The sequence below is a fragment of the Cottoperca gobio genome, chromosome 8 (assembly GCF_900634415.1).
Source record: "Cottoperca gobio chromosome 8, fCotGob3.1, whole genome shotgun sequence".
Taxonomy (NCBI): domain Eukaryota; kingdom Metazoa; phylum Chordata; class Actinopteri; order Perciformes; family Bovichtidae; genus Cottoperca; species Cottoperca gobio.
In genome coordinates, this window is record NC_041362.1 from 10,842,328 (window position 1) to 10,870,005 (window position 27,678).

Below are 27,678 nucleotides of genomic sequence, written 5' to 3' on the forward strand. Positions count from 1 at the left end.
ACTCTTTATAGTTGTCAGCATTAGGATACAATACAAAATACAGACTTAACACTTTATAGGCCTTAAATGGACAACAATGCTTTAGAAGTTTACATTCTGTAATTAAAGCAGGAAAAGAAAAACTCAAACAATGCTTTTACTAGCTGCACACATTGTTCTTATCATAATAATTTACCTTACCATTTAAAAATATCACTTGAAGACTAAGATTTATGTTTTACAGAGCACTGGCAGGTCTCAAGAAGTTGTATTATTAACCGCTCGTATGTAAAATGCTGCATTTGCTACACTAAACTTAATGACTTTGCTTTCCTCTCAGCGGTATAATAACTTTATGGTCGGTCCATATGACACAATCAAAAAAATAATGTTTGGGTAATACATGAATGTAACAAAGTCCTTCATATATTGTAGCATCCACTCTCATTCTGCACAGTACACACAATATATATCTCTGTTATAGTATTATATAGTACAATTTTTTAATATAATATCTAACAGTGAAACACAGCTTAACATTCACATATTGCACACTGCCCGCTGTTACCTCCACATGATCCCACTTCGACTGCCTATACTTAGTGTGTTAATGACTGCAGACTGATTAAAAATGATCCTTGGAACAGTTAAAATTGTTTTTTATAAAAACAAATAGTAAGTGCCAACTTCTCATTGATGTTGTCTCATATATACATGTTAATATCATTAGAAGTTAGAACAATACATTAAGAAAAAAGGACATTTTATGGCTATAACTGACATAGTAGGAATTAGGAGAATCCACTGACAGTGAGGCAAAGATACAAAGCAGTAAATGAAACAATGCGTCATCAGGACAGATTGTTTCAATGAATATTTACTTGAGGAAAATAAGCTACACTTAGTCGGTAAATAACTTATGTTACATTCAGTGTGGTGGGCGGCTTACAAAAATACAGAACATATAAACGAACAAGAAAACTGGTTTTGTGATTTTCTTCCTAACCACCAAGATAATGTGAATGTATTTTAATTAAATATCTATTTCTATTTCATTTTCTTTTTTTGTAAATGTCTTATTAGAGGATATACAACAAGTATTTTACTATAGATTTGTAATAGCACACTTACATTCAGGCTTAGAGAAAGAAAACTACAGGATGTTACTGAGTAACTGTCTTTCAAATAGTAGATTATTTTCTATGTAGCAGTCATTGAGAAATCTTTGTTTCGTTTTTGAAAGGAAATACAGTATATACTATACCACTGGTATAAAGCTAAATCGTTCATCTTTGATGCAAAATATATTTATTTTTGCCTCATTTCAAAGCTTCTCCTTCCCTTCATTTTGACCAAAAACACATACAATGTTGTATTTTGTGCATTGAGTGGTGTGTGTGTGTGTTGTGCATGTATATAAAGTATATGTGAATGTGTCTGTGCACATACTGTGTGAACTATGTAGTCATCTCCGTGTGTGTGTGTGTGTGTGTGTGTGTGTGTGTGTGTGTGTGTGTGTGTGTGTGTGTGTGTGTGTGTGTGTGTGTTACCAGGCCAGTGGGGAGGCCATTCGTTGACTTCTGGGGCTCTTCTGGTTTTCTGCAGCTTGCTGATCATTAAGAGTTCTCTGTGGTGAAGAAACAACAGGGTTTGTAAGATCGCATAAATGTTATCATTACTTTTTATTTTATTTAGTTTTTGTGGAATATGCTTTTATGTTGTGTGTATCTTTATTCACGGTTAATTTATAGTTTTTTGGGCTTGTTTTTGTATTTTTGGGCTTGAAAAGTGACATCTGATCTTGAAAGTGACATTAAAATCACTTACTGTATACATATGCATAATAATTACAACATATTTCAAGGAGAATATTGGTGTCCTTGGAATTTGTCCATTGAGGCTGACATAGAAAACAATGTGTGCTTGCGATAACTGAATGTGAATGGCATGAATCTAAATGTTGTGCTCAAATTAAGCAGTTTACATTTTTCTTTTTTTTCTATTAAATTTGTTTGAAAAATTCTCTATTCAGATTTGGCGTCTTGAGGGGCCTGTCAGGATGCAACACAGTGCTGAATACTCAACATATTGATCCTGCCACTGTATGTAGCACAGTATTAATGCCGTAGTCTGGAAGACTTTCTCTCTATATCTTTAATGAAACCATTATGTTAAATAGTTTGGTGAAAGGCTGATAAGGAACTACAGGGGTAGCATGGATATAGTTTTGACTGTAGAGGAGAGGCCGCAGGAATTATTTGAATACATAAATGCCTCAATCTTTCTTGCTCACCTCAAATTTGCCAATGAAATCAGCAAAGATACCAAAAAAGGCCTCCGTGTTTGTGGCTTTGCTGTCTTCTCCAAAGTAAGAGGACGTTTTGCCGAATTCCTCCATAGATCTCTGTTGCAGGGACTCCAGAGACTGGACTGCTGGATGAGTGTTTTCCAGGAAGTTCTACACAAACTGGAGTCAAGGGGAACAAATGTTTCACCATATCATCTACTAGATTGCTTTTTTCCCCTCCTTCTTTTCATTAGCCTACATATCTCTGCGCTCTCGTTGGCAATTTTGTGAAGGATACACTCATGACGACGAAAAAACGGTCCTCAGCAGTCGCAGGCATCTTCTGACAGGCGGAGCGAATGTCCTGGATGGTTGTATGAAGGTCATTCAGCTCTGACGTGATAGTCCTCTGGTTTACTATAGACAGAAAATAAGAAGAAGAAGGAAACATTATGCTTAAAACCAATGAAAAACGTAAAAAAGGCGATGATAACAAATCTTCAATAAGTAACCCAAATAATTCTTTAATGTTTTCAAAGTGGCGCTGAGGTCAAAAGGAAAACGTGTCTACCTTTGGCTGCAAGAGGAATCATAGTTAAGTCTTTGGAAAAATCCAACACATCAGGGAAGTGGTGACATAACGACTTGACCAGAATATGTAGAAAGGTCGACTTCCCATCCACTGTTTTAGTTGTGCTCAACTGCAGAGGATACACTGAAGTTACTAACTGTATAAGCATAATACGATGGGAAAGAAACATGAACATGAAGGTGTGTATGATGTACCTCTGTAAGGAAGTTGATCTTGAAGCCTGTAGTCTTGTTGGTTTTGGGCTGGCTGTTATTCAAGTAGTTCCCCATTGCCAACACAAACTAACAAAAGACAGGTCAAACAACTAATTTGTATACACATTGTTATTACTGGATTTGAGTTCAAGGAAATAACTGAAAATGTTTTCTCAATGCACTTAACTGTTTATCTGATTATAAACGCAGAACCAGTGTTGTGAAAGCATTTATGCCATTATCATAACAGCAGGGTTTTTTCTAAACTATAAGCAACATATTATTTTTTACTTTGCTGAACAGCAGGCTACCTCGAGTATCTTAGCCAGCTTCTTGCTCGTCTTCAGCTCCATTGAAGCCTTGTAGAGACAGTCGTACGCTCCCCTCAGCTCCTCCGTCTTCTCCTGTAGGGAACACTTGAAGAGGAGGCTCTGCAGGCGGGTATTGTACTCTGGTACTGATAACATCTGATGGAGAACACACACAATGAGCAAAGAAGTGAGTGATGATACACACAAATACAGTACACAGGTAATCCACACAACCAGACCACACGTCCACAACCTGCCAGGACTGTACCTGCAACACAAACTGGTCCGGCTCACTGAGTTTACTGGGGTCCTGGTTGTACTCTTCGTACTTTTTGACCTCCTCTGCGTCAGGGGCATACAGCAGCAGCTGTTTGATGTGGGCTGGCTCCAGCCGATCAGTGACCATGTTCATCAGCACCTGACGCAGCTCTCCAGGAGACAGCTTCAGGTGAGCTATCAGGATGGCTAAATGTAAAAAAAAATATTTTTTTAAAAAGAAGATAAACAGGGATTATAATTTCCTATAATACCATGAATCTGGGCAAATGGAAATACATAATAACATACCATTTTATACTTACAGGCATTGTAGGCCTTCTTATGTGACAGAATTTCAATCACATCTTTCTTCTTGAAGGTCTGTGGAAGGAGGCATGGATCTGGAGCAGGCACTTAAAATGGGATCAGTGTTAGTAAAATGCCAAGATGTTATGGAGGTACAGAGTAAACAGTAGAAAGATGAATGGGAATAAAGATTTTTTACATTACAGTTCATTTAGCTCACGCTTTTGTTCAAAGCGACTTACAAAAAGTGCAATTTTGTGTACATTTTACATTTGTGCAGCAGGTTTAGAGCAAATTACATGTAGTGCATGTGCAGAATAAACTTAATCCCACAATTACATTCAGAAATCAGAGAAATGAGAGGAAAAGTAATTTAAAAAAAGTTAGGGATTCATGTGCTGTTGTTTTTCTTATCAGACATAATTCAGAGGTGAAATACTGTAGATTTAATGCTTAAATAATCACACTCCAAGAACCTGAATTAATTATGTGCTAAGAAATAATGATGCATGTGTCATTCTGATTAATCCACATTATTTTACATATTATTTTATGATCTTCAACTGTGTTTCCATTTAACGCACTGCAGATATGCATCATTGTACTCACTAGAGCCCTTTTGTGTCCCAAAGTGCAGCTCCAGATCCAGATACTTCACCATGTCATGCAGTTTGTCATAGTCCGAATTTGCTCCCAACTACCAAAGACATTAAAAAAATGTGAATTACAATTTCATGACAGTTAGATTAATTTATAATTTGGGATTTTAAATTTAAATTGTATTACATTTAAGCTCACCTGTCCCCAGATCGTCCCCTCTGAGTTTTCCACCTGCTCCCAGCGCAGCCTCTTCACACTCATGTGGTTGGAATCCATCCTGGAGAGCGAAGGCCTGGGTAAGGGTGGAGGAGAGCAGGGTGGGGGGAGGGGTGGAGGTGGAGGGGGCCCCAGGTGCTCTGAAGGGTCAGATAGTGAATGTGGGAGGGAATGGGGCTGACCCGAGCCATGGTGGGACTGGGTTTGGGGCTGGTGTTGCGATTGCAGCAGGTGATGCGAGGGCTGGGACTGTGGGCGGGTGACTTGGGTGGAGGGCTGGACTTGGTGCTGGGACTGGTGGTGTTGGGGCAGGGGCTGGAAAGTGGAGAGGGCGGGCTGGGGTGGCTGCAGCGGCTGAAAGGTGGAGAGAAGGGGCTGAGGCCTGTGGGGCTGCTGGGGAGAGTGGATGACGTGAATCTGGTGTTGGTAGTCTTGCGGTGGCGGCTGTGGGGTCATGTGGTGGATGTGGTGGATCTGAGGTGAGCTGGAATGGTGGTGGGTCTGCTGGATAGAGTGGGGTCTTTGGGGAGAGGGTTTGGTGGGCTGGGGGTGATGTTCTTGGTGTCTCCCTTGCGGTGACGCTTGGGTCTGATGATGACCTTTAAGACTTCTCCTGCTCTGATGGGAGTGACTGTCCCGGTTTAACTGAAATGGGAGGGAGGCAGGCTCTTGCTGGGCTTCATGCAGAAGCTCCGTGGAGGAGTGGTGGGGCTTCATTTGGTGCATCTGATGGGCTTGGTGGAGCAGCTCTGTTGAGGAGTGATGGGCCTGGGGTTTTTGTATTTGATTGAGCAGCTCAGTTGATGAATGGTGCGGTTGTCCCCGATGCATCTTTTGCCCTTGGTGGAGAAGTTCGGTCGAGGAGTGATGGGGCGGCATTTGCATCTGGTGACCTTTGTGCAGAAGCTCTGTTGAGGAATGATGTGCCGTGGTTTTGTGCATTTGGTGGAGCATTTCTGATGATGAGAAGGGCTGTTGCATCTGCTGGAGCATTTCAGTAGATCCATGGTGGGCCTGGGATTGTTGCAACTGATGGAGCATCTCAGCAGAAGAATGATGAGCTGGGGCTTGTTGCATCAGGTGGAGCATCTCCGTAGAGGAATGGTGGTCCTGGGGTCTTATGCCCTGATGGCTCTGGTAGATGCCCTCAGTGTATTGACCTTGTTGGGTGGGGTGGGTTGTTGGTTGGGGAGATGGCTGGTGTGGAGATGGCGCTGAACGTGACAGACGTCGGTGGTGATGAATCTGGTGGGCCAGTTGCTGCTGTGCTTGGCGCATTATATACAGAGGGTGATTAACGTGGTGATGGGTGGAGTCTGGAGAGGACAGTGGGGGTAAGGACTGGTGGAGTTGTTGGAGAGGCAGTGGTGAGTGGGCTTTCTGCTGTGTTGGCTGGTTAGGCATAGAGTGGTGGCTCTGGTAGATCTGTTGCTCTTGATATGCTTGTTGCTCCTCGTAGGCCTGGTGCTCTTCATAAGCTTTACGCTCTTCATAAGCTTTTTGCTCCTGGAAGGCTTGAAGCTCCTCGAATGCTATTTTCTCCTTGTAGGCTTGACGCTGTTCGTACGCTTTTTGTTCTTGGTAGGCTTGGCGCTGTTCATATGCTTGTCTTTCTTGGTAGGCTTGTTGCTCCTGGTACATTTGTTGCTCTTCAAAAGCTTTTTGCTCCTCATACGCCTGTCTTTCCTTGAACATTTTCTCCTGATAGGCCTGTTGTTCCTGGTAAGCCTGCTGCTCCTGGAGCAATTGTTGTTCTTCATAGGCTTTCTGCTCCTCATACACCTGCCTCTCCTTGTAGGCTTGTTGCTCCTCGTATGCTTGTCTTTCCTGGTAGACTTGTTGCTCTTGGTAAGCCTTGAGCTCTTGTATGGTAGCATGGACCTGAAGGTCATCTCTTGTGGGCAGCACTTTATGTAAGGAATGCCGTTTAGGTGGTGGATTATTGCGAGGTGGCGGTGGGGGAGGGGGGCCAGATTTCCGGCGGATGGGCACGTATGCTCTTGGGGATTGTTCAGGGGTGTAGCAGAGCAGTTTCTGTTGCTGTATCTGTTGCTGATGCTGAGACTGAGTCGGTACCGGTGCTGGAGGAGGAGGAGGCGGGTCATTGAATTGAACAGGCGGGGGTGGCGGAGGGGACATCGGGGGTGGAGGGATGTGGTCGGAGGAGGAAGAGTAGGTGAGGGAGGAGGCATTCTCCTCTCCACTGCTGCTTTGAACATCACTTGGGCTGCTGAGCTCTGGGGCCACAAATCCTCCATTTTCATCTTCATCCACCCCCAACTCCTCTTCAATATCCTCATCCTCGTCATCTGGGAAGCCCATCTGCACAACATCCTGGCATTAACACCAATCACACTTGATTAGCCCTTTAATGTCAAAGTGGAACTTGTCAGATGTTTTTGTTACACTTGTCAAGTCAGATGAGTCTATTGGCTACAACAGGAGGTTTTTCCTCGAACAGCAAAAACCAATCGTTCGGTTTTCCCACCCTTTGGTGGCCACAGTTTAAGATCTAGGAGGCTGAAATTTGTCATGGAGGTTGTGTGTTTGTGAATGTGTGGATACATGGGCGTATGTGGTCACAGCTATTGTGAATTTGCGCTTGTTTTATTTCAACTCAAACCCTTAAAATAAATATGGTTGTCTATTAAAACTATATTTCTTTGTGTGAGCTTTACAAACATGGTTACAACAGGACATTTATTACATACACTTTAGAGATTTAATGTCACCTTAATAATAATAATAATAATAATAATAATAATAATAATAATAATAATAAGCTGTATTTGTATAGCACCTTTCATACAAGAATTGCAGCCCAAAGTGCTTCACAGCAAAAAACATAACAATTAGTACAAGATTAGACAGAATAAGAGCATTTACAGTACAATAATCACAGTGTAGATGTAAATGAGTACCATACCATTATAGAAATAGCCAAATTAAAATAGTATAAAATTGCAGAATTAAAATTGTATAAAAATAGCTGAATTAAAATAGCAGATAAAATAGCAGCCTTTACACATTCTTTGACATTATAATAATCACTTTGTCTGTACTTTCATCTATATTTGTCTTTGCAAATAATCCACATACTTTCTTCCTATCCCTGTTCTCTGCTTCCTTCTCCCATAACATAAACTGTCTTTTATGTTCTTCCATTGTTTTCAACACTTCAGATTTAATCTTTCTCTTTGACATTACTTTTTCCTCTTGCTCTCTCAACCTTACTTTTAACTCTCTTACTTCCTCAACACTAAATGATCCTCCTTCAGGAAAACCAAGCTTAAAAATGTATGAAATCATTTAAATTAGTTTAAAGTGGCTAAGATAAAAATACATAAAATATCACCATTAAAAGGCTAAAGTAAAGAGATATAAAGTATCACTATTAAAAGGCTAAAGTAAAGAGATATAAAGTATCACTATTAAAAGGCTAAAGTAAAGAGATATAAAATATCACTATTAAAAAGCTAAAGTAAAGAGATATAAATTATCACTATTAAAAGGCAAAGTAAAGAGATATAAAATATCACTATTAAAAGGCTAAAGTAAAGAGATATAAAATATCACTATTAAAAGGCAAAGTAAAGAGATATGTTTTTAGCTTATTTTTGAAGATATTGAGCAGCTTGTGTACCTCTGTCAACAATCCGGCTCACTCTATAAAGGCTCCTCACGTCAAAGTAGTGAGCAAGATGTCTTCTGGCAAATCATGTATAAAACTAACTTTCATTCAATTGTTGTGTGTTTGAACTGCCAATAAATTTGGGACTGACAGCAGGTTTAAAATGTTGATGGTGGGGCTGCTTTTTGTTAACATTTGGATCATATCTTGTGTTTTAATCTGATGTATGTGAGGGCATGTATTGCAAAAGATTATTATCTAGAGTTTCTGAGTTCAACTTTGTCACTTATTATTTTTAGGAGAGTATGTTCTGTACCCATTCTGTATGTGTATGTGTGTCAAGGGGTCTGTCCTACTTCACATTTTGACGGATGCTTACACACCATAGGGAATCAGTGTACCATGCAGAATTTGCCCTCTATCACCAGAAATTATGGAAATATGGGTATTTTTACAAGAATATTATTGCTGATACGTGACCCTTTGGGCCCTTTAGGATATTAGTAAAAAGAAAATGTCTTTCTACACCAAACAAATTATCATAATCATTTGAACTGACTGTCTGAAGCTTCTCTACTGTCTTAGCTTTAATTTTGTAGAGTAGTAATAAAATAATCAGTAAGGTGCAGCATGCACACAAAGTTAATGATTCGGGTTGATACACTCAACATGTGATAACAACTAACTATATGCACATGGATAATAAATAAACATCAATTGTCATCATATTCTTTTAAATTCACATCATAATGAGGATTCAGACTTTATGCTTGATTACCTCCTCATAGTCGTTCTCCGGAGTCAGGAAGTCATCGATGATGGCCACCCTCTGTCCCAGCTGCTCGCTCAGAGCGTCCAGAAAGCGATCTGTGTCTTCTGAGCGTGGTGGTTTGGAGAAGGTGTAACGCCGCTTGTTGTTGTGGTGTGCGGGGGGACTAGATGGGTAGTCAGGGGGCTCTGTAGGTGATGCAGGGGGACTGTCCAAGCTAATGTAGGGGTTGGACTCCCCACTGGTCTGGCTAGTCAGCCCTGAGGAATAGAACTGGGATTGAGGGGGGCTGGGGAGAGGCTCCGGCCAGGATGTAGGAGGGGCTTTACGGCTGCCTGAGATACAAAGACACATAAAGTGAACAGTTATATAAATGAAGGCTACTTTTTTCAGATGTTTAAATAGAACAAATACACAAAGGCTATCAAAAACTCTAACACGTTTCTTTCAGTAAACTATGGTCAGGTCTTCTCACCTTGCATTTGTACACATATAAATCCCACCCAGAAGTACTAAACCCTTCATAAACAATAATGCTCTTTTTCAACAAAATCAACAATAAACCACTGAAAATATCTACACAATTTCGCTTCTGGAGAATCTGTAGGGAATTCCCCCAATCCCTCACATTCAATCCAAAACAGTGCCAATAATGAACAGAATTTCAAAAAGTAAATTTAACAAATTGTTGTGCACGAGTAAGAAGAGGCTTTCCTCTACAAGTTAAAAAAAGTTGTAAAGTTCTGCACAAAAAGTAATTTGAACATTTCTCCCAGTGGAGCTAACAATCGCAGAAAACACATTTTTGATTGAAGTGTGTGTTTTGTAGTTCCACCATCACCATATCCTCCTTACTGTATGAGTTCCAGTGTTTCTGGGCTATATTAGACTATTGTGTGACAACTCAAAATGCCTATCTTCCACCTAACATGCCTGCAACCATGAAGGCCTGGCTCTGCCTGATGTAGATTGAATATGTGGATATTCCTATTTTACCCTCATAGATGCAAATTTTGCATCCATATCCATTGTCTTGTAGGAAGAAATAATTAAATCAAAGATGGGAAACTTAAAAATAATGCTTTTTATCAAGGTTTGTGACACTAGCTCTGACCCTTCCTACACAGGTCCTAAAATTCTAAAAATAAAGTAATCTTAACAGCCAGGCTGAGAAAACATTGAAGTCAGTGGCGTGTTTCATGACTCCTCTATGCTGCATATTATTGTACATGAAATCACAAAAATCCTTTCAATGTAAAATTAAAGGAAATTCAGTTGAGTTTTGAACATTTGTTATCTCCCCGTCTCTTACACTAAAAGCACACACACACACACACACACACACACACACACACACACACACACACACACACACACACACACACACACACACACACACACACACACACACACACACACACACACGATCTGCAAGGTAGTCATTTTATACAGTATATCGGTTAAATATAATTCAAGCTGCTATGAGTCTAGTGTAAATGTATGCTTTCAGCTACCTGTGTTAGCATGTATTGTAGGGGAGGCTGTGCGCGAGGGAGGCTCCAGTTCCAGAAAACTCTCGGGGGCGGGAGGAGGACGACCCTTCAGAGACTTGGACCTCTTGGTAGAATACATGTTCTCCAGTTCAGCGTACACTGCTGACAGCTTGTATGGTGGGAATGTACAAAGAAACCAGAGTAAGACCTGTTGCCCTATTGATGGCGAATCCTACGTTTATATTTATTGCATATTTTTTCCCATGAGGACTTTAGTACGTACGTTGGTGAGGTTGTTGGGAGTCTCAGGAAGTGAAGTACCATCGCCTGACTGTCTCTCTCCTGGAGCCAACCTCATCCCTGTCTCCAACACTGTTTCTGCACGGAAGCCTATGACAATACACCCATTAGTTTGACTGAAATACAACCCAGGTGGCCCATATGGTTGCCAGATTTGGGCAGGTGTTTAGGATGTGGACTTGGGCTGATTTGGGCTGACAGTCAGCTCCAGTTAATTCAGGCTATCTTTGCGCCAGCAATAGAGGAGCAACAAACCAAGTGATTTTGGCTACATGGGAATATGTTAAGCAAATATTCAGGATATAAAATCTTTCAGAAAATATAAAGTATGAACTGAACTAGTATGAGCGACACTGGCCACTTACACAAAATTGGAAGCTAGAAACAAAAGCAAAGAGATGCTACCAAAAGAAATAGGATTTCATAGGACTGTTTATGATCACAATGAGGACAATGTGAATAATAGCAATGGTGGTGATAAGATCTGTGGTGGAAAGTAACTAAGTACATTTACTCCAGCGGTGTACTTAAGTACAATTTTGAGGAACTTGTACTTTACTTTAGTAATTCCATGTTATGTTACTTTATACTTCTACTCCACAACCGATCAGAAGGAAATATTGTACTTAGGACTGAAATAAAATATGATATATATTATAGATGTTTAATATTATAATATAATATATATTGTTCTGCAATCGGCCATTTTGCATAATGACTCCTTTTATTTTTGGTACTTTAAATACATTTTGATGCTTTTGTACTTTTACTTGAGTAAAATCTAAAATGCTGGACTTTTACTTGTAACAGAGTTTCTACACTATGGTATTAAATTATTTCAGTAATTCTTCCATCACTGGATAAGAATCAAGGGTGTCATGGTGGTCGTAGTGTTACTGTTGCTATGGATGATAATGAAGATAATGAAGTTCTGTACCCATGCCCAAATGTGTGCCAATGACCAGGTCATCAGAGCTACGTCCCCTCACACTGCTCCTGTACGTGTTCCCTGTCACCCTCATGGAGCTGCTACGTCGATGGGGCTCGGGGGCAACCTCGGGCTCCGGAGGAGGGGGAGGAGGTGGTGGTGGTGGAACTGGAACACACACACATATTGGCAATGCAGAGGAAGAGGCAAAAGTGTATGAAGGGCTGCAGCACCTGAGCTTATTGCACTTTATTGAACCAGTGAATTTATTAAAGATCCCCATGACAGCGTCCATCTCGCACACACAAAAACCCCTTTTCATTAACACACATAAAGATTTCAAAAGACAACGAAAAAATGAAAAAGGACAAATGTGCGCACACACACACCTGGTGCTTTGTATCCAAGAAAGCGTGAGATCTTGCTCTGGCAATGCTCCTGCTCTTCATACGTCAGCAGCTGGTAAACAAACTGCCAGATCACCTGTTTGGCTGGAGTATCCAGCACCGGGAACACATCCACGATCAGAGTGTCAACATTCCTGTTGCCATGGAAACACAGGCAAGGTGACAGAGATCGCCTGGCTGTCCAATCAGAGGTCAGAAGTTGAGCTCGTGGGTATAGTCACCCACGTGTGCGGGAAACTAGACACAGAATTAACGGGGCACTCCACCGATTTTACACAAGAAGGAAAGTTTACTCTTCATATGAGTGCTACTAACTTTCATGCCTTCTGTTGCTCAGGGTTGTCTTTGTTTAGGCTTAGGGACTAAACATGTTATAACAGAAAGCTGTGTTACAAACTTTATAAATGCATTTACCAAGCAGTGAGGGTCTGTATGCAGGTATACACATATGTACTGCATATGTGTATATGTCTATGTATGCACACCATCATTCTAACCTACTTTATTTTCTTTATTTATAATATTTTTTTATATAATAATTATCGTTATAATCATCTATATTTCTTTATTCATTATTTTCTTCTAAGTTTTTTATTTTTTTATTATAAAATATAGAAACATTGTAGTAATGCTATAACTATGAACAATACAAATATAATATATATATATATTCTATCTTTTTTTAAAGCAGTCTCATGAAATGATGCTTATGGTTGCATTATGGGAAATGTAGGCTGTAGATCCAGTGTTTAAGAGCTTCACCCACTACTAGGGACTACAAATGACGATATCTTGGCCTCTTTGAATAATAAATATTTCCTTAATCCGTCTCTTGTAAGTCCCCAAAGTTAAATACTGAATTGCTGGAGTTCCCCTTTTATTACCATCATAAATCTATAAACATAATTAATTGCCTATAGATATTTTTGATCCGTCTAAAATTGTGTTCCCTGCTCCCTGTGCTAAATTGTTACAACTAACCACCTCATTTTAACATATATATACCTCGACAGTGCACTTTTCACTGTAACTTACATGACAATTATGCTTTAATTTAAAAGCCCATAACAACCCCAAAAGTGCAAAATATAGACATGTAAACATCCATCCTCAGACTCCCTCTATCTCACCCCTCTCTCCCCTTCTTCACCCAATCTTTTCCCTGACCCTTGCTCACCTGTGCTGGAAGAAGTTCTCCAGAGCCTTGCAGATGGTGTACCTCTCCTGGATAGTCAGCAGGTGCTCCAGCTGCTGTCCGAAGGTGCGGCCCTGAACTCGAATACTGGGCGGCAGAATCTCTGCCACCCACTGCAGGGAGCTGAGTACAGGGGAGCGGGCGCTCTCTGTGGGAACGCCGCCCCCTGCAAGTTCCTGCTCTGACAGGGTGAAAGTAGGCGGACCATCCTCCACTACCAGAGTGGGCATGGCACCGCTGCCCTGGAGCATGGACACCACCTTCTCATGGGAGGAGGTCCTACAGGCAGACACATGGAAACACATGCACACTTACACTGTGATATCCTATAACAGCATGTGACATTATAAGGATTTTTAGAAAGAAGCTCAAAAAGTAATTTTACTTTGCTGATGTGTAAAAAAAGAAAAGAAACAACATATGAAACGCTTTCTGTATTCTGCAGAGAACATAGCATATACTGGAGGATAAAGACAGTTTTATATTTCCTCGGGAGCTTCTTTATCACCGTTTGTCTTTTAACTTAAGCTATTTATAGGTAAACTGTTGTTTTTCCACCAAAACAACAGTGTGAGCTCTGCAAACAACAAAACATCTTCAATAAAGGAACCATATTACCATATCACTATTGAACTGTAAATATAATTATTTTTCTATTGAATTAGATGTATAAACGGTATGGTTTTATGTAGAACTTGGGCACAGATTTGAAAATAATTTGTAAAGTAAATGCGGATGAGAGTTCAACCTCATGTCCAGTCCATTGAGAAACAGGATGCGGTCTCCTGGTTTTAGACCTGCCTTGTCTGCTGGGCTTCCTGCAGAACAGAAAATAAGTAAGAGACTTCTGATTTGATTATTTCCTCATTACAAGAAGGGTACAGTGGTCGAGTTTGGAAGCTTTTTTAAAGATAAAACACAATGTTAAATGTAGTAAAAGTGTTATTACAGCGTAATAACCAAAAGTGCTCAATACAACAACAGCTTGATCAATTACACACACAAATATTATTATTAATAATAATAATAATAATAATAAACTACATAAGAAAACTTACCAGGGATGACAGAGTCGATCCACACTGGAGCATGGCCTCTTAGAGTGAAGCCAAAACTTGCGTTACCCTTACACACTCTCACTGTCCTAAAGAGAAATATGTGAGCTTCGATTATTGGCAGGACTGAGGAGTAAACAGAGGCCCTATATATTAAAAGAAAAGCAGGTATTCACAAATACTCAGCTCCATCTCTCTAAATGTGTTAATATTATAATGATAAATGTAACGTTTATCATTTTCCTACAATTAAATAATGTATGGGTGAAGAGAGCAACCCTGTTAGACTTAATACATATGACAGAATGGACAGAAACTGTGCTTAAGTAGAATTCAATAATAAAAATAGCTCAGAGACACAGTGTCGGCTGGGATCTGTTCAGAAAGTGCAGTTGCAGTTTAATCCGGAGTCCAGCTGTGGACCTCCTGCAGATTTCCATAATCAGCATCTTTAAATCCCCATCCTGCATGAATAACCAAATGTAAACATGGACAGTTTATTTCAGGGGAGCTGTATAACATTGTTATAAACCGTAGTCATAGAAGAGAGTAGCAGTTTATTAGGGCACTTTATTCCTACAATTTCAAGCGATAGTGGAAGTTTATAATCATATTGTTTACTTGTGTTTCTAACATCTTTTAATCCTGATAAATGTGATCATGATATTATCAATTCATAAAGATAAGGAAGGAAACATCGTCACAGCAGATGAAGAGAGCAAGAAAACAGGCATGAGTCTAAATAGATTTATGTTTCAACCACGGAACGGTCTATTTTTCACTTTACTCCTACTCTTAGGACTTAATTCATATAAATCCCACGCGTACACAGAAAGACCCGTCACAGCTGTTCTCATGTAGATTGGTTATAATTTTGATCAGACGTGAAGAGAGAGGAGATTATATTTTAGGAAAAGGGTTTTCTTTGAAAGCTAAAAATAACATGACACTGTGCAGCTGGTGGGAAAATGGGATGATGATGATGAAGGCCTTCAAAGAAACAGGGACTAAAAAGAGACAGTATGAGTAAAGAAAATACTGTCAAAAACAAATCTGCAACATGACACTCGATACAGACCTGCAGTTGGTGGTGGAGGCACTGGAGTGCCCAGCTATGAGGGAGGTGGTCTTGCGCATGCCGCGGGCGGGAGGGACCACGCCTTCCTCTGCGTGGGTGCGTGGCACTGAACTGGCGCGGGTGGAGACCAGAAGGCGTTCAGGGTGATCCTCACTCCGGCTGCGGCGAAGGTGGTTGCGGCTGGGGTCGCTGAAGCTCCGCCCCTTGAGCCGGCTCATCAGGCTCTGGGAAACCACCTCGTCAAAACGCTCCCGGTGCTTCTTGGGAATGAAGATCCTGGCAAACATTGTGGAATCAGACACAAACTCAGATGCACACCAACAAAATCACATCAAAGAAGCATTTCAGGAAAACCCCAAAAAATCCCAAATTCTTCATCCTGATCTCTCAAAAACATCCATCGTCCAAAGTATCCAGAAGAAACAGAGGGATTATTGTTCTAACAACTATTGTTCCAGCTGCAGGATCCACTTAATTGGTTCAAAAATAGTTTAGTCCGTATTGTCTCATGGGAGGGCCTAGGTAGGTAGAAAGGATTGGTCCAACATTATTTTGTGTGTGTGTGTGTGTGTGTGTGTGTGTGTGTGTGTGTGTGTGTGTGTGTGTGTGTGTGTGTGTGTGTGTTTTTGTAAGTGTATGCATGCGTGTGAGAGATTTAAAGAGATAAGAGATGAGCTTTGTTTGTGTGGTCCTGTCACATCAGCAGCTGCAGGTAAGAGTGTTCAGTATCAGTGACAGCTCCCTGCTAATATGCGAAAAAAGGAGGAAGCTCAGAGCCAGAGCCACTTCTGGGAGATAAGTGCTCTTCTCCCCCTACCAGTGTTATTTCCCCCTCCCTTAATCAACTCCCAATGCCTTTTTCCTCTTAAAAAGGAAAAACCCACCCTCGGATACTCTTAGATATTAAGTTTGTGAGATTTAGTATGTTCCAGCCAGGGGTGGTTTTGTGAGGGTGGTGCACCCACTTTCCTCCAGTCTGTTTTGTGTGCCGCATACATGTAGATGAAAAGAAAGTGTCCAGTCAATAAAATAAAGATTGGAAAGAGTGTTAGCATCAAACTTGTCAAAGAAGGCTTGTATTTAAGCTGTCTGAAACGTGGTGTAAAAGTTGGTGTCGCTGCCCTTTCTATGACAGATTTGTCAGAGTAGGATTGTTTAACAAGAACACACAATTATAAAGAAGGCAGAATTCTCCATCTGTTTCCTCAAACCTGACATTTACCCACTGATGTTTTCTTATGCTTGTCTCCAATTAAACTCCCTTATAGCTGTGCTGTCTGCTGCATGAGGTTTGTATTAGGCCAATTATCTGCGAAAACAAGAAAGATACATAACAAAACAACAGAAATTACCCAGAAATTAAAGAATCATTGCCAATAACTATGTTGGGAAAAGTGTTTTATGGCTGCGATGTTTCTTTTAAATATAGGACACCTTCTACCTTTTTCGTTCTCATTTATCTGATGGTTCTGCATATACATACACAAGCAAACCTCCATCTCACGCCCATGTACACACACCTCATTTGCCCCCCCCCACCCCCATCCCGCCTACAAAATTGTGCTGCCTCCATCCTCAACACAAGCCTCTCTCTATCTCTCTGTCTTCATCATGAATCTCCTGGGTACTTTCACTGTGCAGAGGAGAAAAGAGTGCACCAGTTCCATTATGCATCCAGATACACGGCACAACTCAAACGCTACTTTTGAGAATAAGGCTCAGCGCTGCAGCTGTCACAGTCCTTTTGCAGGTACGTTTGGGGAACATTGTTAGGTGACAAGGATTAGATGATTTACTAGTTTCATAAAAACATACAGAAAAGTATTGGGTTTGAATTAAGAGTGACACATAAGCTGAGCTGCCTCAATATCAATTTCTCACAGTCCAAAGTTGAGGGAAGCTGACAGATATTTCCCTTCTGGAGATTACTTATCTACACAGAAATCTGACTCAATAAAGTTCACAGGATTTTGCAAACATGCTCACACACCCTCCAAAAACACAACTGCAATTACAGTTTACAGTAGACACCCTCACATTGATCCAATACAACCTTGGACCATATCCAAAGGCAATCAGTGTCTAAGAGTAATAAAAACAATGTAAGATTGCAACATTTATAAATCAGGCCTTAAACTCTAAAGCTGGAAATCCAAGTTAAACAACTCACAACTAATCACAACTAACAGCCTGTGCTTGTCAAACATAGAGATAATTAATTCAATACAGTCACCATTTCAGTACTGTTAGTTACATTTAGGACAACTCGAATGTTATGAAACATGTCTTGATTATTGCATCAGTTTGCTATTTAACATCACAAGTGAACAATGACCTTAACTATAAACTAATTTAGATTTCGAAATGTAGTTATCAGCTGCATTTAATCACACAAAGAGTATAAATATCACGAGGCAGATTTTCTGCTTTGCAAACCATTCGTCAGTCTTTAGCTACATTTCGTATGCGCCGACATACGTTTCTGCCATACGGATATGTGTGGCAGGGCCTTAACTTGCGATCTCTCACCACAGCAAGAACAGCCCAAAAATATCTGTGCATCCTTGTGTTTCTTGATTTCACCACTACATTCAAAACAGTCAATGACACTATTTTATCAGAAAGACTAAACATTTACTGGGATTCTCTGACAGTAACATTGTTGCAACAACTATCTAAAAGATGTCAAAAACAGTTGAGTCGTTATATAGGGTGTTCCACAGGGATCAATCACGGATCCTCTTTTGTTTCACCTCTGTGTTGAACTTGAAGCCATCATACAGGCTTAGTCCTATCAGTACACTCTCAGTGTATTTTGGCACAAGTGGATGAGATGCCATGTCAAAAAACTGAACATACAGGATCACCTTGAAAGAATAATCCCTTCCATAGATACAATTTTATCTGCTTACTATGAAAACATCCTTACAAAAAAACAACTCCCGGAAGACTGATGTGTGCTCGTCTGAAACACAAGACTGCTCTGAAGTCCTATCTCTAAGTCCAATCTGTATAGAAAGAGCAGAACTACAACAACTCGAGTTTGAGGCATTACAAAACAGCATTTATTAGTACTACACTCAGTAAACGTAGCCCGTAGACAGGCAGAGTGAGTGACAAAGAAAGAGAAAATGGGGAAAGAGTTGGAGGTCATATAGGAGATATACTGTACATGAAGACATAAGCAGTAAAATAAGAGAGTCAGAGACAGGGAAAGAAAGTGGAAAACTTGAGCTCTTTCTAGGCCAGGGTCATGTAACTATTGCGAATGAAGCAGGCTAGCATGTGCTTGCAAGCGATGTAGGCCACAGAACTTTTCCAAACTTCACTCGTACAACACTATAGTGTCTCGGACAAATTGCAGATAGGGAAAACTAAACAGAAAGGTGCCCATTAGTGTGTATTTGTGAAAGTCACAAGATTTCTGTTAACCCTAATTACCAAAAAACATCTCTCTGTCATGTTACGATTTTAGTCAAACAATATTTCATTTGTCAAATCTTGTAAACCTGCTAAACGAAGTGAGCAGAAACTTCATAGCTTTCCTCTATGAAGTTGGATTTAGGCCTTAGGATGCCCTCAATTATAAGGAGGGCGAGAAGAGTCTATAATTAGGCCTAAAAGGAGGGGTGGATCAAGGACACAGCACACAGAGGGATGAATGACAATTGCAATCAGCTGGAAAACCCATTGCAATAACCATTATTATGAGACCCACTTCTGATCAGCTAGTTTGACAGCTGGGCCACTTATGAATATGCAAACACACAGCATAGTTGTAGACACAGAGTTGAATTACAAAGCAACATAATGCAAAATGAAGAAAAAGTATCGGCAGTTATTTGGAGATGTCAAACTCAGAAACATTTTTCGCTAGAATCTCACCGTTTTCACATGCTGGAATGAGATTTAGGGACAGTTTCGTATTTTTACATGTTGACAGAAAGTGTAAAAATAATCATCAAGAAAAAACATGATAACAAGAGTTGCTCCACAATACTTGAGCAACTTCAGATACAAGTCAGCACAAACAACACAAAGCCAAGTGAACACTGCTGAGATCAAAGAAAAAGTTCCATACCGAAAGTGTTTTGAAAGGCTCCTATCCCTTCCCATGGCTCTTCGGGGCTTTGAGGAAGTGCCTGAGCTCAGTTAAGCAATGGAAATGCTTCTCCTTTATGTCGGTGAGTCCCCATCTAGTTTGAACAAACAAACTCTCCCGGACAAAGGGGAAAGAAGTGAAAGATGAGAAAAAGGAAGGCGTCCTGGATCTCAAAAGTGCTTGCTGCAGGCTCGGAAAGCAGCCAAAGAAAGAAAGAAAGAGAATGAGAGAGAGGGAGGTAGCAAACTGTAAGAGTGGCTGTGGTTCACATCCCTCCACACCTCCAAAACATCCTCAGGTAGCATCAGCTGTTCTCTAACTTCATGTTTGGAGCAGCACTCTTTCTTTGTTCCCATCTTTTGTCCCCTTCTCCCTCCAAAGAATCCAGGGTGGTTGAGGTCACTAAAGGATAGGGTAGTCTTCTCAGTCACAGTTAAAGGATAATTCTCGTCACTGAGTCGTCCATCATTTTGAAGTAAGTGGTAGTGAGTGACAAATCTTCTCTTCCCTCAGTGGAGGAGGAAGGAAATAATGAGATGAACAGAGAAGTACGTGAGAGGGAGAGAGGAGAGAAGTGCAGAAGAGAGGAGAGCCCCAGTGGAATTTCATAGGCAGGTCAGCACAATGGTTGTGTGTGTGCGCGTGCGTGCGTGTGCGTGCGTGTGTAAGAACCAATAATGTGCATAAATACTGATTCTGATTCATAAAACATTTGTAAAAGTCAAAAAAACACTCTGGTATTCAAATAATATGAAAAAAGAATCCTGCATCCTGGGTTGAGAATGCATTGGTCTAATTATTCATATCTTTGAAGTCTATATACAGATACGGTATCAGACAAAGGCCTTCAGTTCCCTATAATTACATTCAATTACCATAACACTACAGAACCGCGTGAACAAAAGAGCGAGTAGATGTTCAAAGATTGACTCTAATGACACTCCAGATACATAACCTTTTGCATAACTTTCAAGTGTTCAAGCCCTCGCTAACCTTGGGTTTCAGAGACGTTTAAGAATCAACATTGGCAAATGTGTCAGAAACCTAAGAGAGAATTTATTAAAAGAAGTAGGCTGTTTAAAAATAGAACACATCCTGTGGGAGGGCGAGGCAAATCGGCGAGGGACTGAGCAGAGTGTGGCCCAGCTGGTCAAGTTCTATAAGGCATTAAGATATAACTACGTAAGCTGTTAAGCACATCTCACAACCTCTAATAATCGGACTGAGGTGGCGTGGGTGGAGAGGTTTCATGTGATTGCGACTGTAACAGGAAGTGACAGTGATTGAGGGAGAGGGAGAGAGTCTGACAGATTAACCCACAGAACCAGGGGGAGGAGACAGCGAGCGAATAAAAGAGGGAGATTCAGCTTCAGCTTCGGCTTCAGTGGCAGACACATAGATTCTCCACACCTCAAACGACAACACTGGCACCCAGCTCATGACTGACACTCTCTGGTTTCTTTATCTCTTAGTCATTGGCTGATATTCCGGCTGGTAGGATAGACGCACAACTCTTCAGATTACTGGGATTAGAAGCTATAGGGCAACCGGTAAATTGGAATGAGGGCAGAACATCGCAAGAGGGCAATATTTGTTAGAGGCTAAATATGTGTCAAAATATCATTCTGCATTAGATATTGTGGTGCAGCAGAGATGTCCTACAAATAGTATTCTACAGACGTAGGTAAATACCTTTGTTTGGTACAGATCCATGCAATAAATCACGATCATTGATCATTTGAATATATTTTTCAATGAAAATTAGAATAATGATTACCTCCAATATTCTATTATTACATATAATATAAATCCTATCACAATTGTAACATCAGTTAAAAATAATCGCAAGAAAATATTTTTAACAAATCGCTCAGCCATAATTGGAATAGAGAAAATAGATTAAACAGACCAACAATATTAAGATATTCAGACTAGCCCTTTAGTGTGTCAGCATGCTAATGTTTGCTAATTATCACTCAACACAAAGGACAGCTATGGCTGATAGGATTGTCATTAGCTTTGCAGGTATTTAGTCATAAAACGAAGCATTGGACACATTTTAATTTTAATTTTGACCTGATGATGGCATTATGGGAAAAGTTATGGGCTCACCAAAGCTACAATTCATATTGAAGAGGATATGAATGTGTGAACCAAATCTTATGACAAGCTTAAAGTTTCAGAGACGTTTCTCTCAAAGTCACAAATGTCGACCTCATTTAGGCACTAAAAGAATAAGTCAGGGAATCGTCAAATGTATTAGGAGTGCCTAATGCCCAATACAAATAGAATCAGCAACACATTTCCCCAAGAACAGAAAGAAAGTCCACATTACATTTCATCCCCAGCAGCCATAAACACCAACACCACCCTGAGGCAAGGCTCATGGACAAACCTGGAAGCAAAACTCCCTCAGGATCCTAACACACAAACATGTCCACCAGATTCTGCTGTAAACATTAAGAGCTATTCCAAACCTGGATTATAAATATATATTTTTTCAGCCCTTTCCAGAGTAAGATTTGCACAGCCTAATTGGCATAAAAAAAACATGTAGTTGCACAAAATGACAGCACAAACAGTGCTGATAATGACAACAATGCAATGACACAGCAGGCAGAGGAACAACTTTGCATATCAAAACCTGTCAAGGTTACAGCGCACCTGAACTAAACACACCAGGATGGAATTATGGGTAACTACAGCTATCTGAAGTAAATATATCTAAGGGCTCAGGCTCCTATTGGGAAAGTTATTGTATGTTCTTAATGGCTAAAGGTAAGGGGAAACAGCTCTAACAGTCCTCAGTCCTCTATGGATACAGCTAATGCATAATTAATGGGACTCCTGTGCAGAAGAAACATTACAAAGCATTTTCACAGGCTGTTTTCTAAGGAAGGAAATGTGCTATTAAAGCTGGGATACAGACAGCGGTGTTGGAGGAAACTGAGATGGTTGGACAACAGCTTTGGGTTTTTTTTTTTTTTTTTTTAGCTCAAAGGAAAACCAAATGAGTCACTGTAAAAACTGAACGCTAATTGATTGTTACGAGACACTACAGAATGCTTGAAATACTTCATGAGCAATCATAAATCATAAAAAGAAACTTGATGAATTGCTACAAAATGCCACATTGTTTTTCAGTACTCACCTGAGGCAGCAATTCATTATTCCTTCCCACATGGAACTTCAAAGCAAGGACTGCATGCATGTGTGTGTGAGAAACAGCGCTGTGTGCACGCAGTCTAAGCATCAGCATAGTTTTCTGTTTTCCTATGTGTGCATATCTCAACCAGCACCGGCAAACTGGCGGCTGTAGCAGCTAAGAGCTGTATGCAGAGGAGGGAATAAAGAGCATCCAGTGATGTGATCAACAAAAAAAATTGGTGCGTGTATCAAAGAGTGCATCACAGGCGACAGGGAGAAATGGGAAAGAAAGAGACCAACAGAAAGGAAGTCAAAGTGAGAGAAAAAGGTAGACGGGGGAGGGAGGGGGGGGTGGCTGACAGAGGTATGCATGCAGAGGTATTGTGTTTTGATTTTCCGATCAATGCTGAGGAGGAAGAAATGCAATATTCTGCTGTGAATTTCTAACAATACTCTTGTGTACTGTTACAGAGAGGGGGGGGGGGAAACGGAAATATTCAAGCACCCAAGGGCAGCAGTCAGTGCTTGATATCAGGTAAGCTCTTCACATGTGCTCTCGATGTACACCTCTCCCACGTTTCACAATGCAAAGCTGAGAGATTCTAAACTATTGGTTTCATGAGGTAATTAAGGAGTTATTGCTCCATCTCTTCTGCCCTTATTGTTGTGTAATGGTTGTGTTGTGCAGTGAATCCTGTAGCTATATTTATGAGAAAGCTATATGAAATGTACTATAAAGCCAGGGCATTGTCTGCACAGGGATTTCAGTTAGCCTTGTGTAGTATTAATTAATATTATTTCCCACCCTACTAAATAGAATACATTAAGGATGGGCGATTGATTTAGTTTAAAGTGTTTTAGTTTTTCTGCATTTCAAAAAAGGTTAATCATTTATTTATTGAGATGCACAGTTTGGATTAGTTGGAATATCTGGGCTGTTAATAAACCCTATGCTTTGTTAATGTTTTACAGTTATGGTGTTTTGCTTTTACAGAGGTTCTTAGCATTACCTGTTTAACAATGTACAACCCAAACAAATAGCTTTGGTTATTTAGTCATTAGACAGCAACTTCCCCCTGCAAATTAACATCTTAGTTATTTCCCAACAGGCTCAATTTAAATGCAACTCTAAGTTCACATGCACATATACCCTTTGAGGGTTTAGACTAGAAACAGAACTTGCAGCCTAAAATATTAATGCACTGTCCTGGTTGCATCACTGGTAGTGACAGATACTAAAGCAAGATGTAAAGCCACCAGTGTGGCAGAACTGTGGCGCACAGTCAATCTGATTTTTATTTGCAGAGAAGTCTGCTTTAGTGCGGGGGAAGAGGGGGTACAAACAGTTTTAAGAAATTCTCTTATATCTCGCAAGGCTTCTTTGATCACAACATGAGAAGTCACGCCGACTCAAATCTACACACAAAATGCACGCATGCATGTTTGATGTGTAAAGCACGTTTTAGCAACCTGAGGCGTCTTTTATCTAATTGTTTTCAATGAGAGTGAAGCGTTTGGCTCACTGCTTTTGTGTTTTCCTATTGTCCAATCAAATTAATTGGGAGGCGGGTCTTCTGTGGTGGAGCTATATGACTTTACCAACCATGATCTAAACAGAAAACAGCAAAGAAGTGCGATACTTGAGATTGTGGGTAAGTTGTTTTCATAAATGTACACTGTACTGTGAACTATTAGGTAGCATACAGTTTAGGGTTTGTGTTAACACTAGCATTATTTGGTGGTTGCCTAGTACCACAAATGTTTTAGAAAAAGATGCCGCAAACTGCAAGAAATGCTCTTTCTGATCCAGGAGTCTTCAACCAAAAAGAAAAGGCAGTGCGGAGCGCCTCACGTTTTCAACCTCTGTCTGTCTGAGCGACTGATTGGCTACCTGACGTTGTCAATCAGCTGTTGATGTTCCTCTGTGATCAAGATGTCGGGCAGGGCCTCAGCCAGACTCTCCACATCCCTCTCAGCAGCGTACTGCTTGAGCACCTCAAACAGATGTTCCTTCACATCCAGCTCCTCTCCTAGCACTTCCTCCACCTGATGGGTAAACGGACGCACACACATGAATGAATAAACTGAATAAAAACGCGGCAAACACATACAATTACAAACATCTATTTCACACCCACTTTCTTATTGAACTCCATGGCCTTGTGGGCGCGGCTCTCCCTGATGCTGTCCCCGCTCTGTGACAACACCCTCATGCTGCTGCTCAGTCGCTTTGGCCGGCGCGCCATACTGAGCACGCCCAGACGCAGAGGCCGACCTTGAGCAGCTTTGATCATGGCCGCTGCCGTTTCATGATGCTTCACTGGGATGCCGTTGACCTCCATGACATAGTCCCCAGCCTTCAGGCCATTGCGACCAGCCGGACCGTTGGGCATGCAGTCTTCCACCATCAGAGGGCAGTCTCCGACGATGGTGAAGCCAAAACGGCCATCTGGGCCAGGAATGACGTCAATCTGAGGAAGGGAAAAGCTTGCCACCTCAGTGCTATTTTCACCTCAATGCTATGTGTGTTTTTAGAGTCTTTCAACCAATTTAAAACAGAAAATGTGGATTTCTGGGTGTCAGCTGACCTGTTCAATCCGTGACACCACTCCGATGCTGGGTGGTACCGTCTTGAGGGTCTGAGCCAGAGCGACCAGTGCCGGTGTGCTGAGGTTGGTCACATCCTGGCCCTCGATGTCCACCACTTGGTCCCCGGGCTGCAGGCCAGCCAGGTAGGCACTACTGCCCTCCACCACGGACAGGATGTAGCTGGGCCCAGTGCCACCCAGTCGGAAGCCAAACGCCTCCGGCCAGTTCTGATTAGTGGCGGGGAGGCCGAGGTCTGGAGGATAGACAGAAGATGAAACATGGAAAAGGCCCAAGAACGTTACCAAGACAGGAGCTTAGAGTCAATGGGCAGCCAGGTTTAGATTTTATTGGGTATTTAATTGGGAGGTGAAATGCTTTACGGCTTGTAGGATATGCATGTCATATTAGCATGTAGGAACGTTGCTAATCTGGTGCAAGCTGCTCATACTGGCAGGTTGTGAGCTGTGAAATGGAGGTCAAACAGTCCATTGGTTTAAATAGGGCATCTCAGTAATGCAAGCTGCCTAGCTATAGCAGCAGGTACAGGGGGTCTATGAAATGAAGCCACAAATATAAAGACACAGAAGTCACATCAAAAATCCTTTTTAGATTGATGCATTTCTTTTTCTGTACATTGAATGACAGTAAAAAGGAAGAAATAGAGGGAAGGAGGTTATTTCTGACTGTTGGTATCTGACCCACATGAACTGCTGGCCTTCCCCTGGTCACTGGCCTCATTCTACTGCGGCAGAAAAAGGGTCCCAAAAGGCTCATTTGACTTCATCTCCACTCATCTAGATATGTCAAAGATATATATAGGACATTGTAGGAATCAGTCACTCCACATTATGTAGATTTCTCACCAAACACCCCAAAAAACACTTCATATTCTGGGTAACAAAATGATAATCCACAACACTTGTGCTTGTAGTTTAATTATTATTGTCCAATCTTTCTGTCTCGCACTCTTGTCCTTTGCACTTTTCACATTTGTGTCAAAAGGCTTCTTACAGCAAAGAATAAGGCAGAATGACAAAACTTCACTGAATCTGATTTCTGTGTAAAAGCAGAAAATAAATCAGGCATAGGAAGATGGACACGGAAAAGACAAAGAAATACTCAATTAGAGACGGAAGGAAGGAAAGAGTGCATGAGAAGTGTAAGTATGCACAAGACTTTGCAAAGAAATGTAGAAATGTCTGATCTGCTTCAATGCAAAAAAATTACAAATCAGATCTCAGTGGAGCACAGGGCTAAATATTCAGGGTGAGATGTGGCTGAGTGAATAAATCATATCAAATCCAAAGACTCACAAAGAGCCACAGAATGTGGTGTCAGCTCGCAGAGAGGAAACATCAAACGACAGCTGATTATTGATCTAAAATAGATTGGGAAATCACTGACATGGAGCTGTGGATCAAAAATCCTGTCTCTCCACCAGAACACAAGCAGCACTCAGAGGATTGTCAAGACTTCTTTCTGTCCTATTCTCTCTCAGCCTGCGACCTAGTTACACAATGTCAGATTTATCTCCTTTAAGCTCTCCTCTTTATCTTACCTCCTGCAGATGAAGCTGTTCAGGAACTTAAAACTTCCATTAAGAGAAAGACACTTACAGAAATCTTTGGAGGCACTCCGGGTCCCAGACTTGCTCTGGCGAAGGGAGAAGCGGCCCTTTCTGCTCAGGAAACGCCTCATCCTTGCCCGGCTTGCGGCGGGGCACGTTCCAGCCAGCCTCTCTTTGCCCCCGGCCCGGAGGGTGTTGCAGCCAGAGTGCCCTCGGACACCTTTGTGCTGCTCCTCACCTGAGTTCACTCCCTCCAAAAGCCTCTACCCAGCAAGTCAAATCAAATGTGCCTATAAGGTCACATCTGTAGGTTATCACAGGCCAATACCTCCTCCTGTTCTCAATCAGAAAACCAGTGGGATGCAGCTGAGGAGAGAGGGCCTGAAAGAGAGGGGAGAGCGTCTGAAAGTAAGGCTCTCCATCCTGGGTGAGGTGGTCCAGCCTCACCCTCAGTCCAAACCCTATGGCTGAGCGATGATCAGAAAACTGGGACACGCTCACTTGGTCCTGAAATGGTTCTTTGCAAGAAAAAGGTACTGCGAAGCCCCATTTTTCTATTAATACCTTTCCCTTTCTCTCTCTCCCACCCTCTCTCTCTGCCTTCCTTGGTTGCTCATGTGGATAGGGCCCTCTCAGAGGGCTGTGGAGTGACCCAGAAACCAGTGCGTGTTGTA

General features: G+C 41.2%; 1 protein-coding gene across 1 annotated transcript; it reads right to left on the reverse strand.

Moving 5' to 3' along the window:
• grid2ipa (glutamate receptor, ionotropic, delta 2 (Grid2) interacting protein, a) lies at positions 1–27,135 on the reverse strand. Its single transcript, XM_029437023.1, has 23 exons — positions 27,054–27,135; positions 25,437–25,690; positions 24,987–25,319; positions 24,740–24,894; positions 15,600–15,875; positions 14,525–14,610; positions 14,215–14,284; positions 13,449–13,745; positions 12,254–12,405; positions 11,874–12,032; positions 10,920–11,026; positions 10,658–10,805; positions 9,153–9,478; positions 4,726–7,077; positions 4,537–4,624; positions 3,945–4,034; positions 3,632–3,828; positions 3,364–3,519; positions 3,053–3,139; positions 2,838–2,967; positions 2,565–2,683; positions 2,273–2,437; positions 1–1,606 (listed from the first exon to the last, which is right to left on the reverse strand). Exons 1-23 carry the CDS (start codon positions 27,133–27,135, stop codon positions 1,526–1,528), a joined length of 5,910 nt encoding a protein of 1,969 aa, XP_029292883.1. The 3' UTR covers positions 1–1,525.
• Between the last annotated feature and the right edge of the window lie 543 nt (positions 27,136–27,678).

Coding starts and splice junctions, on each gene's coding strand:
- grid2ipa (XM_029437023.1), bottom strand. CDS start 27,135: ATGAGGCGTTTCCTGAGCAGAAAGGGCCGCTTCTCCCTTCGCCAGAGC. Junction 13,746..14,214: donor CTCAATGGACTGGACATGAG/GTTGAACTCTCA, acceptor GTCTGCCTGTAG/GACCTCCTCCCATGAGAAGG. Junction 4,035..4,536: donor TGGGACACAAAAGGGCTCTA/GTGAGTACAATG, acceptor TCCCATTTTAAG/TGCCTGCTCCAGATCCATGC.